Source organism: Nycticebus coucang, chromosome 5 (assembly GCF_027406575.1).
Source record: "Nycticebus coucang isolate mNycCou1 chromosome 5, mNycCou1.pri, whole genome shotgun sequence".
Taxonomy (NCBI): Eukaryota; Metazoa; Chordata; class Mammalia; order Primates; family Lorisidae; genus Nycticebus; species Nycticebus coucang.
Window position 1 is genome coordinate 93,926,008 of NC_069784.1, and position 18,302 is coordinate 93,944,309.

The 18,302-nt window shown below is 34.6% G+C and overlaps 1 protein-coding gene across 2 annotated transcripts in view; it reads left to right on the forward strand.

Annotated features, from left to right (window-relative positions):
* Positions 1-18,302, forward strand: part of KPNA5 (karyopherin subunit alpha 5) — a 53,836-nt gene that overhangs the window by 24,275 nt on the left and 11,259 nt on the right. For both annotated transcript variants that reach the window (XM_053592259.1, XM_053592260.1), the window contains exons 8-11: positions 5,068-5,167; positions 12,817-12,980; positions 15,357-15,435; positions 17,075-17,200. In XM_053592259.1, coding sequence (XP_053448234.1) covers positions 5,068-5,167; positions 12,817-12,980; positions 15,357-15,435; positions 17,075-17,200 — 469 coding nt within the window. The remainder of the gene's footprint in view (positions 1-5,067; positions 5,168-12,816; positions 12,981-15,356; positions 15,436-17,074; positions 17,201-18,302) is intronic.

Below are 18,302 nucleotides of genomic sequence, written 5' to 3' on the forward strand. Positions count from 1 at the left end.
TTTGTCCTTGGTAGAGTGCCGTGGCGTCACAACTCACAGCAACTGCAAACTCTTGGGTTAAGGTGATCTTCTTGCCTCAGCTTCTCAAGTAGCTGGGAAGCTACTCAATAGCTCAATACCTGGCTATTTTTTTAGAGATGAGGTCTTATTCTTGCTCAGGCTGGGCTTGAACTCCTGAGCTCAGGCGGTCCATCCGCCTTGGCCTCCTAGAGTGCTAGGATTACAGACAAGAGCCATCAAGCCCAGCTTGCTCTAGTGAATTTTTAACGTTAATTATTTTACTTTTGGCTCCATAATTTCTATTTAGTTCCCTGTTATTATTTCTGTCTCTGTATTTATAATTCTCTATTTGTCAAGACATTGTTCTCATAGTTTCCTCTGTCCTTGGGATTTTTAGTTCTTTTTAATGCATATTTCAGACAATGGATTTAAAATTTTTGTGTGGTAAATTGAATGCCTGTGTTTTCTTTTCTTTCTTTCTTTTTTTTTTTTGCAGTTTTTTTGGCCTGGGCTGGGTTTGAACCCACCACCTCCGGTATATGGGGCCGGCACCCTACTCCTTGAGCCACAGGCACTGCCCAAATGCCTGTGTTTTCTAAGGGACAATTTCTTTTGAGTTATATATTTTAATCTTAATGGGCTACACTTTTTTTTTCTTTTTGCATTCCTCATAATATCTTATTACAAATGGGCATTTTTTATTATGGCCATCATGGAAACTAGATCCTCCTCTTTCTCCAGCTTTTGATGTTGCTACTTGTTGTAATTGCAGTAGAATGTCTGTAAGTTGACCATCTGGGGACTGTAACAAACTGGTCAACACGAGGAATTGGGCCTGCTGTATTGATAGGTACATGTACTGTACTTTCTTGTATAGCTTTTGTTAGAAAATATACAAAATCATACCTAATCTAAACATAGTAAAATCATACATACAGTATCTTATAAAATCAATCCTGTTTTCTGATGGTTTAATCATTCTTTCTAAAAACAGAGTCAATCTCGGTCTGTTTCTTATTCTTATAAATGTTAAGTGGAGAAAGCACTCTCAATGCTGGCTACACCATTCAGCATACCTGGGCGTTCTTCCACAGCAGAGGATTTCAACGGCATTATCAGAGATCTGACATCCTCTTTTGGAGTCTCTGCAATTTGTGTGTCGTCTTCACCTACTTTTTCCCACTTCATCTGCTGCTTCATGCACTTTTAGGCTGGTCTATACTTTGGTCAACATTGCTTGGAAAATTGCTTCTTGGTCATATCTGTTACAGGTTGCCACCTCATTTGTCCATTGCAACAAAACCTTCAAAATCTGCTCCTTTGAATTTTCTCTTTGGAGATGGACTGCCCAATGTGGCCAAACATCATGCTTTTGGGTTGTGACAAATTCAATTTTCTTCAAACACTGTATTGTTTCTGGCTGAACTTTATTCCAGGTAGAACTGATTGAGAGGACAGCATCCAATTAACTGATAATGCAGATTAAGTTGCTTCTACAGGTGGACCACCAGTTTGTGTTTTTAATAATGACTGACTGTAGGAACTGGATTCAGTAGTGCATTTTAAATGTTTTGATGATGCCTTGGTCAAGAGGTTGGGTTTTTGAGGTTGTGTTTGGAGTCAGAAATTTCACTGTCACATCTGTGAAATAATTCATTTACTCAGGGCCAGGACAGTTGTCTGTTGGCAGTAGAATAGACTATTTCTTCTTCATTTCTCGGCTGATACCCTTACACACTCCCCAAGTAGGGCACCAGTCATCCATGTGCATTTGTTTGATCTCTTAGTTACAGGGTGATCTTCAGGCTTCAGGATCTTGAGTCCACATGATTTTGCTGATTTGTGAATCATCAATTGCTTTACTTTCTCTATGGTTGAGCTAACACAAAACAAAACTGTGAAATGTTCTTTGGTAAGTTTTCTGCTCTTACATTTATCTCCTTTCATGATGAGCTCCTGTCAGGCATCACCTTGAGAAAATGTCCACACTCATTAGCATTAAACATGTTGTCAACTTTGAAGCCTTTGGTGAAGTCTAGGAACTTTTTGACTAACTTTTCCACAACTTCTACTGGAATTTCATTGGATTCACCACACGAGACTTTCTGAGAGATTTTATGCTACAATTTAATCGAGCCAATCACTTGATACTTGGAAATCTGCCACCCTGAATTCCTGTGAAAATTTTTTAGCAAATTCTTGGATCATTGGCCTGGAGATTTGGGCACTAACTATCCTCATTTGTTTGAATCAGCTTAATGTGGCCTCATTGACTTCTGAAGGGAAGTTTTCTGCTTTAGGTGACCACTTTCCTTACCATCTCTCTTTAGATGCTCATGTTTACTGTTTTTGGATGTTGCTAATACAGTGGTCTATGGAGGTTCTACTGTAACACCAAAATATTCCATTGTTTTTCTTTGGCTGCTGCTTTCCAGAAAATGTAGATCAACTTTTTTCTGATGTCAGCTCTTTGAGTTCTTTCCTTTGGGTCATCAAGTCTTGATGAACTGTAAAACTTTTCAGTGATTTCAGGATGTACCTACAGTTCACAACAATCCTTCATGTTGAAAAATTTCTTTCATAGTATGTGATAAACAATAGGATGTTAGGCCTAATCAAACACATGGTAATAATAAAATATGAAAAAAAAGCTTACATTAAAGAAGAAAATAGTCTAACAAAGGGGCAAAGTTCATGCCTTCTACCCGTTGGTATAGAGTGGACTCAAATGGTCAAATTATGGAGGGTAAATTAATCTCGTGTGTGTCATAGTCCCAGGGGTCAAGATACAACCTACAGAGGAGGTCCATGTATAAAGGTCAGTCTTTCATTGAGTATCTGTGGTACATGTCTGGTCTATGAAAATGGGGTCAACTTATTAAGGAGGTGGTCTATGGAGGTTCTACTGTATTTGTTTAGGGACTTCTTTGAGTTAATTTTGTAAAGCCTATCTTCTTTGTGGTTCCTTAAGTTTCTGGGAGGCCAAGGCAGGTGGATTGCCTGAGGTCTGAAGTTTGAGACCAGCCTAAGCCAGAGTAAGATCTCACCTCTGGAAAAAACGGTGCTCTGGTGGGCACCTGTAGTCCCAGCTACTCTGGAGGCTGAGGTAAGATAATCTCTTGAGCCCAAGAGTTTGAGGTTGCTGTGAGCTCTGACACCATAGCACTCTACTGAGGGCGACAAAGTGAGACTGTCTCAAAAAAACAAAAAACAAAACAAAATTTCTGGAACCACAAGAAAAGAAAATTCTCCAGGGCTTTTAAATTGGCTTTGTGTTGGACCCCTCCTTTAAACCTGAGTCAGGCTGATGACAGCTATGACTGTAAGCACTCCCTACTTGTGGTAAACCTCAAGGTCAGCCAGAGGTGAAAGCTTAAGGCCTTCTCAAGTTTTTTCTGATCACACACTCTGCCGCAGGCGAGTACATGGCTTTCTAGATTGTCTGATGTATGCGGGAACTTTTAAAATCCCTCACTCCCCATAGTATTTTACTCCCAGCTTTCTACACAGGCTTTAAGTGTGTCTCTTGGTTGCTTCTGCTATATCCTTTGCCCCAGGTTTCAATATTTATTTGCCTTTTAATACTTTTGAGGAACATTCTTTACAGAGCCACTTTTCCACCTTGAGAGAATTCCCAGTTAGGGAAAACAAAGGCAAGTGCCTTGCATCGGTTTTTGAGGGAGCCTCAAACAGGTCCAAACAGACGAACACAATTACTTTGAAACGAGGTCTGCTGTGCTCCCTCTAGGACTGCGGTTCTCAACCTGTGGGTCATGACCCCTTTGTCACAATGAAAATACATCCTGCATATCAGATATTTACATTACAATCCATAACAGTAGCAAAATTACGGTTATGAAGTAGCAACAAAAATAATTTTACGGTTGGAGGTCACCACAACATGAGGAACGGGCATTAGGAACGTTGAGAACCACTACTCTAGAACAAGGAACCCACAGTGGAAATGCAGGCTGGCATCTTATAGGCTGCTGCCAGGCTGTGGAAGGAAATAGGCAAGGGTAAGTCAAAGCGCCATCGCTTTCCTGCCCCATGCCAATCCTTTTCTGGTTAAAAGTCCTCTTGGTTACTACAGACTTTTGACTGTCTAGTTCTAGAGTTCCACTAAAGTTGTTTCTGACAGTATTTGCAAGTTTTTTCAGTGTTTCTGGGGGGGGACATGGACCCTCAGTGTACCACTTTTGCTCTGTCACTCCAAAAAAGGACAATTTTTTTTTTTTTTTAGTATAGGTTCTTTGTACTTCTAGCAGGTTTGTGAAGGTCCTTAGGAAGTTAACAAACTCTTAAAATTGTATGCCAAAATATTGGTATGTGTGCTTTTTTTCTCAGGTAAGGATTTGTTATGGTTTCAATAGGGTCCATAACTCTCTAAAAGGTTCAAGGACTATTACTTTAGGGTATTTCCTGTTTAACTAAAACATAACCTGCTTACTATGTTGTGAAAAACTTTTAAGTAGTAACTCGTTAGGAGTCTGAGAAGAAAAACATCTTGTTTTAGACACTCAATTTCTTAGTAGCTAGCAGGGTTTATGGCAAATCAGATAAAAATGCTAAGACATACCATCTGTTAAAAACAGAAAACTTCCCATTTCAATAGGTGATTTTCATTTAATTTGACTCTGTATTCCTTGCTTTCTGTATTTGAATAATGTTTTATTTTTATGATTAAAAAAAGGTAATCTAGTACTTTTAAAAATGTTTATAGAAATAAGTAAATTTCCCATGATGCTCTTTATCTTCAAAATGTTTTATGATTTAAGAATCCATTCAGATCATAGATTTGAACTTTATTTATTTCAGGTTAATATGAGGATATAGACAATTAGCTTACATTGTAGATTCAAACTTTAGAAAATAGAACTGTACTATATTTGTTTTTCTTTCTAAAAACCTAGTGAATTTTTAAGGCTCTTTTGTTTTACCAGTTTGAATATCTTATATGTTGAAGAAAATTTTTATGTTATGATAGAAAACAGCTAAATAAGAAAAATAAATGTAAAGTGAAATATGTAAAAATAAATGTAAATTTCTTTTTCTTTTTCTTGGCAGGTTATTAAAAAATTCTAATAGACTTACAACAACAAGAAATGCTGTGTGGGCCCTCTCAAATTTATGTAGAGGCAAAAACCCTCCTCCAAACTTTAGTAAGGTATGATGTAAAATATACAGATTCATAAATCTGTCTCCATAAATTTAAGTTTCTTTATGATAGATTTTTTTTTGAGGTTGAAGGGACTCTTATTTTTTTGTTAATAATTGCGTACGTCATTGGCAAGACAATATTTGCACATAAAATTTAAAAGATTTACAGTTATAAAGGAAGTTTCCTTTTTGCTCTTCTTCTCACTGCTTAAATTCTTGTGCCCAGAGACAACCACTATATCCAGATACTTTTGTATCTAGGAGTTGACTTAAGAAATCAAGTTTAGTTGATTAGTCTAGTTTACAGGAACTGAAACATCTCAGAAGATTAAGGTAATTCCTCAGGCCCACTGTTTGTGCTTTCCCATATTTCACTTAAAATATCTTTTCCCCATCTCCTACTATTTGGCCTTTATAGAGATAGATTGGTAATAAATTCACAATTTAGTTCTGTTGCTTATCAGTAAGATGCTATTAGAAAGACAGAACATAGGTAAATTTCTAGAATACCATTTGTCTTTTGAATTCAGTGTCTGTGAACTAAAGGGGCATAATGAACAATGTCTATAGCATTAAGAGAAGCTCAAAGTTTGGTAGAGATCTCTGGTATCCCTAGATAAAGTTTCTAGGGGTAAAAAATAATAAATGTCTAATGCAGTAAAGATAATGCATGAGTTAGCATGCCTTCTCATTTGTACTTTCACCATTCCAGTTTTAAGAAATCATAATTTTGCCACATAATCTAAACTGCAAGTATGTCTTAAAAATCTCTTTGTACCATGTCTATCTGCTATCATACTCTATGGCATATTGTGTATTTAGTCATAATTCATAAAACTTCGTCAACCTTCCTTGCCTATTCTGTTTCATATTTATTGAAAAGTACATAATGTAACTAAAAAATATGCTGATACTAAAATGAGGAAGAAAATTAAAATTTTAACCCAAAATTTTGCTTAATAGATATGTATCTTAGAGGAAAAAAAGTTCTGAGTATGGTATACGTCATAGCCTCTCAATAGAAAAAGTTATACAGTAATGTTACATCAAGGGCCTTATTCAGTTTAAAAGTTATTTTGTGTGATTTGCAGTATGATAATAGAAGAGCAACAGATGATTTAGTTACATTATGTGTATGTGTACATTATATTTTTTTAGTTACATTATTTGTTTGAATTAAGTATAATACTTAATAATGCTTCCAAGGTACACAAGGAGCCTTCCGACAACTCTTTAAAAGACACATGAGTATTATATGTTAAAACTAATAATTTGGCAATGACTGTTACACAATTGAAGGGAAACGATATTTATATTTTGTCGGAGGAGATACACGTAATAAATGGCAATGTGTCTGATGATAAGTCTTTAAACTACTGTTCCTATGTTTAAACTTACACCTATATAGAATTGGCTTATTAGATACAATCATAGTTTTAGTAATCACAGTAATTTCTTTATTTTGCCTGTTAGAATAGTATATGATACCATTTTTTAATTAAGTTATTACTAAAAGAACCTTGGTTTATGCATTTCTTTTCCTATTGAAACTCTTTACTTTAAAATACACTTCTTTTGAGTGTTTAGTATTCATTTTTTCCCCAGTTTTAAAATAGAGGGAATACGTCTGTACATGTGTATGTTGAGGTATTAATTATGTGATAATAATTTTAGAGATATAATTAGTTTAATATACCATATTTGATTTTTTCATTTTTTTTCTGCTTAGTAACATTATTAGATTTTTCTTATGAAATATTTACAGTTTGAGATTTTTGTTCTAAATACATTTCATGGTTTTTTTTGAGTTCTTTAACCATAGACAAAAGGTAAAGATTTTCTAGAACTTTGCAGTAATAAGCACCTTATAGAAATAATTTATTTTTATGTAAGTTTTCTCATACAGTTGATAATACCTTTGAAATTTATGTGACATGATTTTCCTAAAGAATTTTCTTATTTGAAAGTTACTGAAATTTATAAAATTTATAACTTACAAAACTGGTAGTCTAAACCACATTTTTCTAAGCAACCTTTTAAAGTTATTTATTTTAAATGAAAGATAACATCAAACATAAAAAACTTTGGAAAGTTATGTGGACCTTTAGAATTCATGTACTAATCTGAATTTCACAACAGTTCATACTGATGTTCATTAATACACACTGATTGACAGCTGGCACAAAAGGATTATTAATTAATAGGCTATTTCTTATTTTTTGTTCTCCTTCTTTCTTCTCCTTTATCTTCACTCTTAGCTTATGACCTTGCTTCCTACTTCATTGAGAACATTGAAGCAATCAAAAGACAGCTTCTATGGTTTACCGTTACCACATTTGCCGTCATGTGGTTATCTATACCCACCTATTATACTTACTTGTCATGTTCTTTATTTTTTCCCATGCTCCTTTATAAAGTTTTGTTCCACCACTTATGCACTACATAGCTTTTTCTTTTTCTTATTTAGGGTCATCACTCAACAATTTTTTTTCTCTAGTAGTATTGTTTTCTTCGTCTAAATCAATGTCATTACTATAAAAATAAACTGTTACTTCTCCTGTCTTAATTCTTCTCTCACCTCAGTTTTCCTGTTAAGTAAAATTTATTTCTTTGCTTCCCTTTTTTATTATTTATCTATTCTTGCATTTTTCATTACCTTTCCTAACATTCTTTTTGGAATCCATCCCAATGAGGATTTTTGCTCATTAAAAACTGATTTCATTAAGGGCATAAATGTTTACACATTGTGGAATCTAGAGGTCAATGTGTAGACCTCGTACGTGACCTAGTATGTCCAGTGGTCAATTCTCACGTTTTATGTTACATGATCTGCCTTCATTTGACACAATTTAATCATTCCCTTTTCCTATTTAAGAAAATTTGGGGCAAACAAGATATTCACATAGTGTGAAAGCATCACCCTACAAAGTACAGATGTTAATCACAAAGAGAGAGAGGGTAGGAAGCAGGTTTATTTACTGTCAAGAATTCTAGCAGACATTAACCACCTTATCCAAATGGCTCAACTTAATATCAGTAATAAAGGAAAAACTGATGTTAGTGCTTTCAGATGTGATATGACTAAAAGGAACACATCATCACCTGTGTAAGACTCATGCCAGAAATGTTTAGCATTTAACAGTCAATCCAAATTGAGAGATGGTGTGCAAAATGAATGGCCTAAACTCTTTAAAAAAGTGTCATTGTTAGGAAAGACCATAGATAGTCTGGGGCAACTATTCAAGAGTAAAAGACTAAAGACACCACATACCTGTTAAAATGGTTAAAATTTTAGAAGCCAAAGATATCAAATGCTGGTATGGCTCAGAGCAACTGAAACTCTCATACATGGTTGATAAGAATGTTTTTCAAAATGGTACAGATACTGTAAACTATCTTACATTTTTGCCGTTAGGTACTTATTCAAGAGATATGAAATAGTATGTCTTTTGGAAGACATACTATTAGTATGGTCTTTGGAAAGACCAATAAGCAGATTTTTATGACAGCATTTTTCACAGTCACCAAAAACTGGGAACAGTTAAAATGTACATAAGTTGGTATGTGAATGAGAAAATTATGGTGCATGCATGTTTTGGAATGCAGCTCAGCAATAAGGAACAGACTACTGATACATGCAATGGCGTGGATGAATCTCAGAAACATTAAGCTAAAAGAAAAAGTCATACACAAATGCTACATTTTTAATGACTCCATTTATGTAATATTTTGGAAAAGCCAAAACTATAGAAATAAGAATCAGATCAGTGATTGCCTGAGGAGAGAGAATTGATTACATTGAACAGAAGGGTATTTTGGGGGGTGATAAAAATATTCCATATTTTGATGGAAAGGTGGCTATACAATTGTATATATTTGCCAAAATTCCCAGTTGAACTATGTACCTAAAAAAGTATATTACTTAATGTATATTATTTATACCTCAATAAACTTATTCTTTTAGAAAAGACACTAAAGAGGAGATATAACAAATAAGTATTTAATCAATTAGATCATGGATAAAAATTAATTTTTAGCTTAAAAATTTGAATATGGTCTATACCTTAGATAATATTATTATGTCAATGTTAAATTTCCTGGGTGTTATATTGTGGTAGAAAAGCCCTTTTTCTTAGGATATAGGTGCTGAACTATTCAGGGACAAAGTACTGTGATGTCTGCAAATGCTTCTCAAATGATCCAGTAAAAAACTACAGAGAGTGCCAAAATTATATTTACACATTTTAAGAAAGGAAAAAAAAGTATTAAAATTATAATACTCCTCAAGTTTGACTTCTGCAATCCCTATGTGTGTGTGTGTATGTACGGGGAGACAGAAAAAATTTAGCAAAATGTTAACAATTGATGAATCTAGGTGAGTATCCTATGGGTATTTATTGTACTGTTTTTACAAATTTTCTGTAGGTTTGAATTTTTTCAAAATAATATATTGAGGAAGGAAATGTATCACCTCCCTTAATACCACCTAGTTTCTACTACCTTCTGTTACTGCAGTAGACTCCTCTAAAAAAATCTTGCTTCTGTCTTCACCTACTCATCATTTTTCTTTTTCTGAGAAAGCAGACAGAATGATCCTGTTAAAATGGCTTTTCATACCACATGTTTGTTTAGAGCCCTGCAGTGGGTCCCTATATTTCATTCATAATGAAAGATAACCTACAAGTTAAATAACCTACAAGAATTTTCACTACCTTCTTGGACCTTCTGTCATCTCTTAGACTCCATGTCTTGCTGTTTTCTTTCTATCACTCCAGCCACACTGGCCTGCTTTCTGTTCCTCAGGTTCACAAAGCACTCTCGTAATGTTGCTGTAGTTGTTCCCTCTACCTAGAACAAAGATTCTTAAAGTGTTTGGTCTCAAGACCCCTTTCCACTCTTAAAAACCATGTGTCCAAATCTTTTATGTGATTTATATCTTATAGTACTTTATTAAAAATTAAAATTAAGAAAAACATTAAAATTAATTCATTTAAAAATAACAAACCCATTATATTGTAAAATATCTCTTTTATATCTACAGATAGTTGTGATTCTTACTTCTGACTCTATATTCAATCTGCTGTAATAGGTTGTTTTAGTTGAACTGTATGATGTCTTTTTGGATAATCATGGACTTTTTTTTTTTTTTAATTGTTGGGGATTTATTGAGGGTACAAAGAACCAGGTTACACTGTCAGTTAAAGTCCCTCTTATAATTGCCCAGTTATAAGACCAAAAGGTGTGTCACCCCATGACCCACCACCCCACTCCCTCCTTCCCTCTCTCTGCTCTTCCCTACCCCCACCCCTGATCATGGATATTTTTTGATACCACAACAAAAGTTGAGTGGCAATTTCTTAAAGGTAGTTAAATTGATGACTCTGAAATCATATGTTTAATTTTTTTTACTCTGTTACATTAAAATCTATTAGTCTTGTTTTACATTTTGAGTGGATCTTTTTCTCACATATGATTTTGTAACATTACATTATGCACACTGGTCATTTGGAAAATACAATTCCCTGAGTTATGCAGCTCTCCCTAATGTTGATACATTTCATTTACAATTATGCAATTTTTAATTATTCAATATTTAATAAAATCACAATATTGCCATCAGGAAGCTTTCGATCTTAGCAATGGTAGGTGCAAGTTTTCCAAAATTTTTGAAGTAACAAAATTTATCATTGGCAACAAATATTATTAGTTATTTTCGTTGAAATGACAGACTCTGTTTATATTTTTAAAAATGTACTCCAAATACCTAAGACTGAATAATGAATAGTATTCTAAGTAAAAATGGTGTTCCATAAGGAAAAAAATGGCCAATTCAACTTGCAGCTCAATCACAAGAGTGCTTTTCCTGGAGACAACCCTACTAGGGTTAGGGCACAGAAGTACCTTCTGCATATTTATTATTTCATCCCATAAAATATTTAAAAGACATGAACTGGAGAGTTTAGATTTAATAAAATTAGTAATTTTTATTGCCTATTCACATTAATTCTTGAATAGAACTTGCTCCCCTCTCCCAGTCCCCACTCTTCTAACTGGAGGTAATGAATACAAAGATGTGTAGTGAATTTTCGTGCTATTGCCTTATTTGTGGTAAGATGTTTAGTTTCTCCATCATTGTTTTTGTATCGTTAATACCAATGTCAATAAATGAAAAAAGACTAATTATGTCTTAGTCTTATTTTGAACATAGTTTCACATACTCCCCAAAACGATTTCAGGAATCCCACAGGAGTCCTCGGACCATACCTTGAGGGCCTCTGCCTTCTCATACTTTTCTTACAGAGAGCTGCTTTCCTGGTTGCCTTCTCTCCATTGTTTGCTCAGAAGTCACCTTTTCCATGAGCTCTGACCACAGTATTTAATAAAATCTGTCAGTGCCCCAAGCCTGCCCCCCTCATTTGACTCCAATTTTTCCAAATCACCTTTTAATATAATATGTTTTGCTTTTTAGTAAGTCTATTAATTTTTGAAAATCTTCCACTGAAATGCTTGCCTCCTTAGAGGCAAGAATCTTCACCTCTTGTGTTTATTTATTTATATATTCCAAACTAATGAAATTAATAGCACATGATAGGGCTTAAGATTTACTTGTTACATTTTCCGTGATTTTTTTTGAAAGACTTGGTCTAATCTGCCTTTTTGAAATTTATATTTCCACAATCGTATTTTATATTTTCAAGAGTTATTTTTCTTGTTCTCTGGTTGCTCATCTTTATATAGAATTCTGTTCTTTTATGGACATTGCAAATTGTCTTACCTAGCTGAGGATTTTAGTTTTGGTGAAAGTTTTTTTTTTTTTTTTCCTAGTGTCTGTGGTTCTTTGTGGCTTTTTGTTTTGTTTATGGTTTGTTCTTTGTATTAATCACTTTCTTCCTGGAGATTATCATCATATTTATCTGATGATCCTTGGATCTTCCAACAGATTTAGGAAAGAGGTACTAAAAAGCTAATTAGAAGATGGGCGTGTGGGCTTATTATCTCCTGGCTTCATTGTATGGAAATTGGGCAGCAAAACTTTATTTTCTTTGAGAAACTCCAAATTTAAGTCTCTTTTCTGAGACATTCTGGTTTTGCTGAGACATTTATTTTTTCCTGAGATAGAGTTTCTATTTTTCTGCAGGAAGGTGGGTGGATTGGGTTTGCATATAGATTAGTTAACACACCTGATTACTGGGGATCTGGAAACTGTGCACTGAAAGAGGGCTAGAGGTTTTTCCCAATCTGTAGGCAGACTTTTACTCTTTAAGTTTCCAGTCCAGTGCTACATTTCAGCCCCCACTGTGCCTGATATCCCAAAGTTCAGTTAGGCCACAGTCCATGATCATTATGTTAAACCCGTATCTCTAAAGCATTTGGACCTTGGTTTTGGTATGCCTTTTTTGTGGGGTTATGTATGATTTAGGCATAGACAGGAGAGCCCTAATTTATATTTCATTATTAAAAGAAAAAACTTTACCACTTAATCTAAAATTAACAGATTATAATCAGTTTCATGCTTATCTCTCTGATCATAATTTTAAAATTATAGAATAATTTTTCTTATATTTTCATAGCATTAAATTTATTTCAATATTTTCCTAAGGAAATTTGGCTTTAAACAAAGAAAAATTTAAATATTGGCTTTTTCTTCCCTTTCAGGTTTCACCTTGTTTAAATGTTCTGTCACGATTATTGTTTAGCAGTGACCCAGATGTGTTAGCAGATGTGTGTTGGGCCCTCTCTTATCTCTCCGATGGACCCAATGATAAAATTCAAGCAGTCATTGATTCTGGAGTGTGTCGAAGATTGGTGGAACTTTTGATGTAACTAATTTATATTTAATAATTATATGATGTGTTTATTAAGTTTAGCAATTAAAGTAATGACCTTGTAAATATCTCAATAATCACTATCAACAGGAAGAATTAAAAAGCTACCAACCCAACACTTAACAGAATATTAATACTCTAAAATGTTGACATTTAAACTTATATTGGGATACAAACTTGTATTTGGAATAAGTTATTTTGTAAATGACTTTTCTTAGTCTAAGGTGCTCTCTTGATGAATGAGGTAGGTTAAATTCAACAAATATTTATGGAATGCTAATTACCTGCTGTTGTGCAAGACATTGTTAATGAAGTATAGAACCAAATTCCTGCTCTCACAGAACCAGTAATCTAGTTTATTGTGCATTATAGTGATTAATAAAAGTATTTCAGTTGTTTTAAAGATGTTTCTTTTTGCTGAGCTGTTATACTTATTTTCTTTAAAAAGAACAGCTTTTTTATATGAAGATATTAAAAACTTTTAAGAAAACTTGTTTTAAAAAGATACTGTGGCTGTCTGGGCACAGTAGCCTACCTAGCCCTGTAATCCTAGCACTCTGACAGGCCAAGGTGGGAAGATTGTTGGAGCTCAGGAGTTTGAGACCAGCCTAAGCAAGAGTGAGACCCCTATTTTCTACAAAAATAGAAAAAATTAGCCAGACATGGTGGCACATGCCTGTTGTTTCAACTACTTAGGAGGCTGAGCTAGGAGGATGGCTTGAGGTCAGGATTTTAAAGTTGCAATGAGCTATGATAACATCATTGCACCCAAGGTGACAGTGAGTCTCTATTTCAAAAACAAAAAGTTATTGCTTCTTTATCTCCTCTTAAACTTCTTTTAAAAAATGTGTTATTTTCCTCTCTTCTGTCAAAAAGCCATTAGATAGGCGGTAGATGGCACAAAGAAGAGAGGTCTGACAGCATCAGAGGAAGGTGGGCAGGCAGGTCCATTGGTGAGAGCAGACCCGAGCTTGAGAGTGGCACTTACCAGAGTTAGCATACAAGTGGGCTAGAGTTAGGCGTGGAGCTAATACATCATGAGGTAGCAGCCTGGCTGGGCTAGAAGATTGGCCATTATAGGAAATTAGGAAAGTACAAGCTACTACTTGTTACCATAGAATGGAGAAAAGAAATAAATATGGAAGAAGAGAAAGCCTGAATAATCCGGTGATTTTAGATTAGAATAGAAATCTCACTGTGAACTCATGGCTCTTAACAAAGATAAGTGTAGAAATACACACACACACACACACAATAGAAACTCCATAGTTGACTGCTTCCCTACATTGACCTCCTTAAGTTGACCTAATTTTCATAGACCAGACATGTACCACATGTACATATCAGTTGAGTAGTTCTAGTTCCTTTTGTTGACAACCTCTGTATGTGGGTCAACATATATATGTAAATATATGTGTGTCCTCCTAAAGAACTTGGGAACAACAGTAACACTTTTATAGTAATAACCTGAGAGCACTGAATGCCTAAATCTAAGTTTCTAAACACCACTGTCCATCGAAAGGAACCAGGGTTCTTGGAGAAATGACTGATTCCAGGGCTGGCACTTGAGGAAAAAACATGACTGTGGAAAGTAGTAAGTGCTCAAAGAATGGATAACTGTCAACAGGACACAGAAGCCCACTTGAAAGGGCTTTCCCTGTCCAAACATTGGATAATTTGAACTTTGAAATGAATTATTTTAATGTATAATTTATTGATTAAAATGGGAAACCCATGAGTCCACACATAAGCAGATGGCTGTAAGATGTGTAGTTGGAATGATAATATTAGAAAAGCATTGATAACAATACTGCTAATTACTTACTAGAGATCCTAAAACTACTGGTAAAGGTAGGTTAAGGAATAGCATTTTACATAGTCTCAAAGTATCTCCTCACAAAATATTAATTATAGAGAGAAAAACAATAATGGTAAGGTGGAAAAGTCTGGCAAGCCCCACCTTAATTAGTGACCAGGGTTCAGCACCACTATAAAAGGGACAAAATAGACACACCATGTCATGCAATAGAATGTAAAGAAAAGGTTATAGCATTTGTGACACTCCATCCAAAAATATGTAACCTAGGTCTTAATCATGAAGAAACTCTGGATAAACCAAATAACTGGCTTATGATCTTCAAAAATGTCAAAGTCATGAGAATCAAGGGAAGACTGAAGAAACTATTCTGGGTTGAAAGAGATGAATAATACATGATCCTGAATTAATTCTTTGTTATAAAGATATTACTGGAATAATCACTGAAATTTGATTGAAATCTCAGGGTAAAAAGTATATGAGAGTTTTTGGTGCTATTTTTGCAAATTTTAAATTCTTATTAGTATATAAATTCTTATCTTTATTATTTTTAGGCACAATGATTACAAAGTTGTATCACCTGCCTTACGGGCAGTTGGTAATATTGTGACTGGTGATGATATTCAGACACAGGTGAGTTCAGACTGTAAAGTGATAAGTTGTTAGTATAATAGACTTTAAGATATTTATTATGTTTCATATCACAACATACTGTGTTTCAGATTTATTAAGACGTTAGTGTTATTGTGATCATATTGCCATCCATATTCTGACAGCGTATTATTGGTAACAAGTGGTCAACCTCAGATACCTCTGTGGGAAAGTGCTGTTCTAGATCTGTGTGAATGCAAGGAAGTATAAGAAATGGTCTCTGCTCTTGAGGGATTTATAATTTAATTATAGAAAAAATACAGGGGACCTCCATAGTTGATTGCCTTCCTAACTTGACTCAATTTTTATAGACATATCATGTACTATATATATGTATCGATACAGTAGGCCTACTTCCTTAGATTGATCACTTCTGTATGTTGACCATTTTGTTACAGTCCCTCAGGTGGTCAACTTACAGAGGTTCTCCTGTATATACAGGGTGTCCATAAAGTTTGTGTGCAATTTCAAACCTTGTGTATAAACAAAGCAGTTTAGCCTAAGTAGTATCTGTGTAGTTTCCGTAAGGGATTGGAACTAAGGCTAAACATTAAAAATACAAAATTACTTAATTAGACCAGAAAAGATTTATGTGATCATAGGTACAGAGGCAGACATGCATTAAAATTGACTATAATAGAAACTGTAAGTAGAGAGCATGATTGACTATGTGAGAAGAGAGTTTGGAAATGAGAGACACTTTTATACTAGATTGAAGAACTGGATTATAAGAGTGGAAGGAAGGATGACAAGGAAACATTTCTAGGACTGTTCGTTAACAACTCACATATGTGTTTGTATCTTGGAAGATGGTGGGATGTCTAAAAGTATGATGTCAAAATTGACTGCAGATTTGGGGTATAATCTCTCTTGAAGATAGAAACGTAAACTCTGTAACCCATTAGATTCTCTTTTGTTTACCACCTAAAAGTATAGTTTTTATTCTAAACAACTTACTTTCCTTTAGTTTTAATCATTTTTAAAGCTCTATATTTAGATATATACCAAAGTTATTAAAAAGTCAATCTTTGTTAATTGATAGTTATTCATTGAAAATAGCTTTTTAAAAGAAAATGCCTTTCTAAACATGAACTATATTTTTCAGCTCAATTTACATTCTTCACCAGTAAATTAAATGTAAATAATTGGGGTATTTTGGATATAGGAACATAAAGAGTAAAAATTTTTATAAAACAGACTTATTCTATAAATTAAGGTTTCCTAATGGTTATAGAATGAGATACTTTTAGACTATTTGACATGCTCTACATGTATTTTTTACTAATTCATTTGACAAAACTAGAAATTGGATACTGACCTCAGCCACCAAATCTTTATTCAAGTAATTATATCAGTTGAACTCTGAGTGTGTTCGTAAATTCAAAAGACACACCTGTGATTTGCATTTTAGTGGGTTGAGAGGAGGGTACTGGCCTGAGACAAGTTTTGGCAATAGCAAGATAGTAAAAGACAGTGTTTTAAGTTTTAACTTGACAGGAATTTCTCTTTTCATAATTTCATTTTTCAGAATGGGTTTTATACTTCTAAATAATTCAATAGTAGATTTTTGTGTGTATTTTTTGCTGTAAAACTTTTTGTTTCCATTTCTAACTTGTTTTAGGTAATTTTGAATTGTTCTGCATTACCCTGTCTCTTACATTTATTGAGTAGCCCAAAAGAATCAATTAGAAAAGAAGCTTGCTGGACAGTTTCTAACATCACTGCTGGAAATAGAGCTCAGATTCAGGTAAATGTGTTTCGGATTTGAGAATAGGACAGAAAGTTCTAAGAAGCCAGTTTAGACAAAAGTTAACATTTTATCAGTGGTTGTTTTTAGTGAGTTACTGAATAAGATTCTTCTAAAAAAAGATTGTTGAAAAGTATTTTTTTTTTTTTTTTTTTTTTGTAGAGACAGAGTTTCACTTTATCGCCCTCTGTAGAGTGCTGTGGTGTCACACAGCTCACAGCAACCTCCAACTCCTGGGCCTAGGCGATTCTCCTGCCTCAGCCTCCCGAATAGCTGGGACTACAGGCGCCTGCCACAACGCCCGGCTATTTTTTTGTTGCAGTTTGGCCAGGACCAGCTTTGAACCCGCCACCCTTGGTATATGGGGCCGGCGCCCTACTCACTGAGCCACAGGTGCCGCCCAGTTGAAAAGTATTTTTAAAACCATGGCCTTTTCTTTAAAATGATGACATTTACTAACAGTACTCACGTATCTAGCAAGGAATAGCAACTGTATACAGAGGATGCCAAAAAAATGTGTACACATTTAAGAAAGGAAAAAATCTGTATTGAAATTGTAATAGTCAATATATACTGCAGATGTCATATGTGACTTGAGTATTACAAATTTAATGTATAAAAATGCCTTTTACAGCTGGGCGTGATGGCTCACACCTGTAATCCCAGCACCATGGGAAGCTGAGGCGGGAGCATTGCTTGAGCTCAGGAGTTCCAGGCTTGTCTGAGCAAGAGTGAGACCCTGACTCTTGAAAATAATGGAAAAACACAGCTGGGTGCTGCTGCGAGAGCCTGTAATCTCAGCAGCTTTGGAGGCTGCAGGGTGCCCACAGCCCAAGTCTGAGGTTGCAGTGAGTTACGATGCCATTGCACTCTGCTCAGGGCATAGGGTAGAATTGTCTTGACAAAAACCAAAAAAAAAAAAAAAAAAAAAAAAAACAAGGCAACTGTGTATATATGCTCATCCCAACCCCCAAATCCCCTTTAAAAAAATGCCTTTTACACTCCCTAACACATAATGCTTAGTCTTTAGAAGGCATTATTTTTCATTAGTTTTAAACAAGTTAGGCAGTGATCTTTTCAAAGCTTTTAACTATTAATTAGG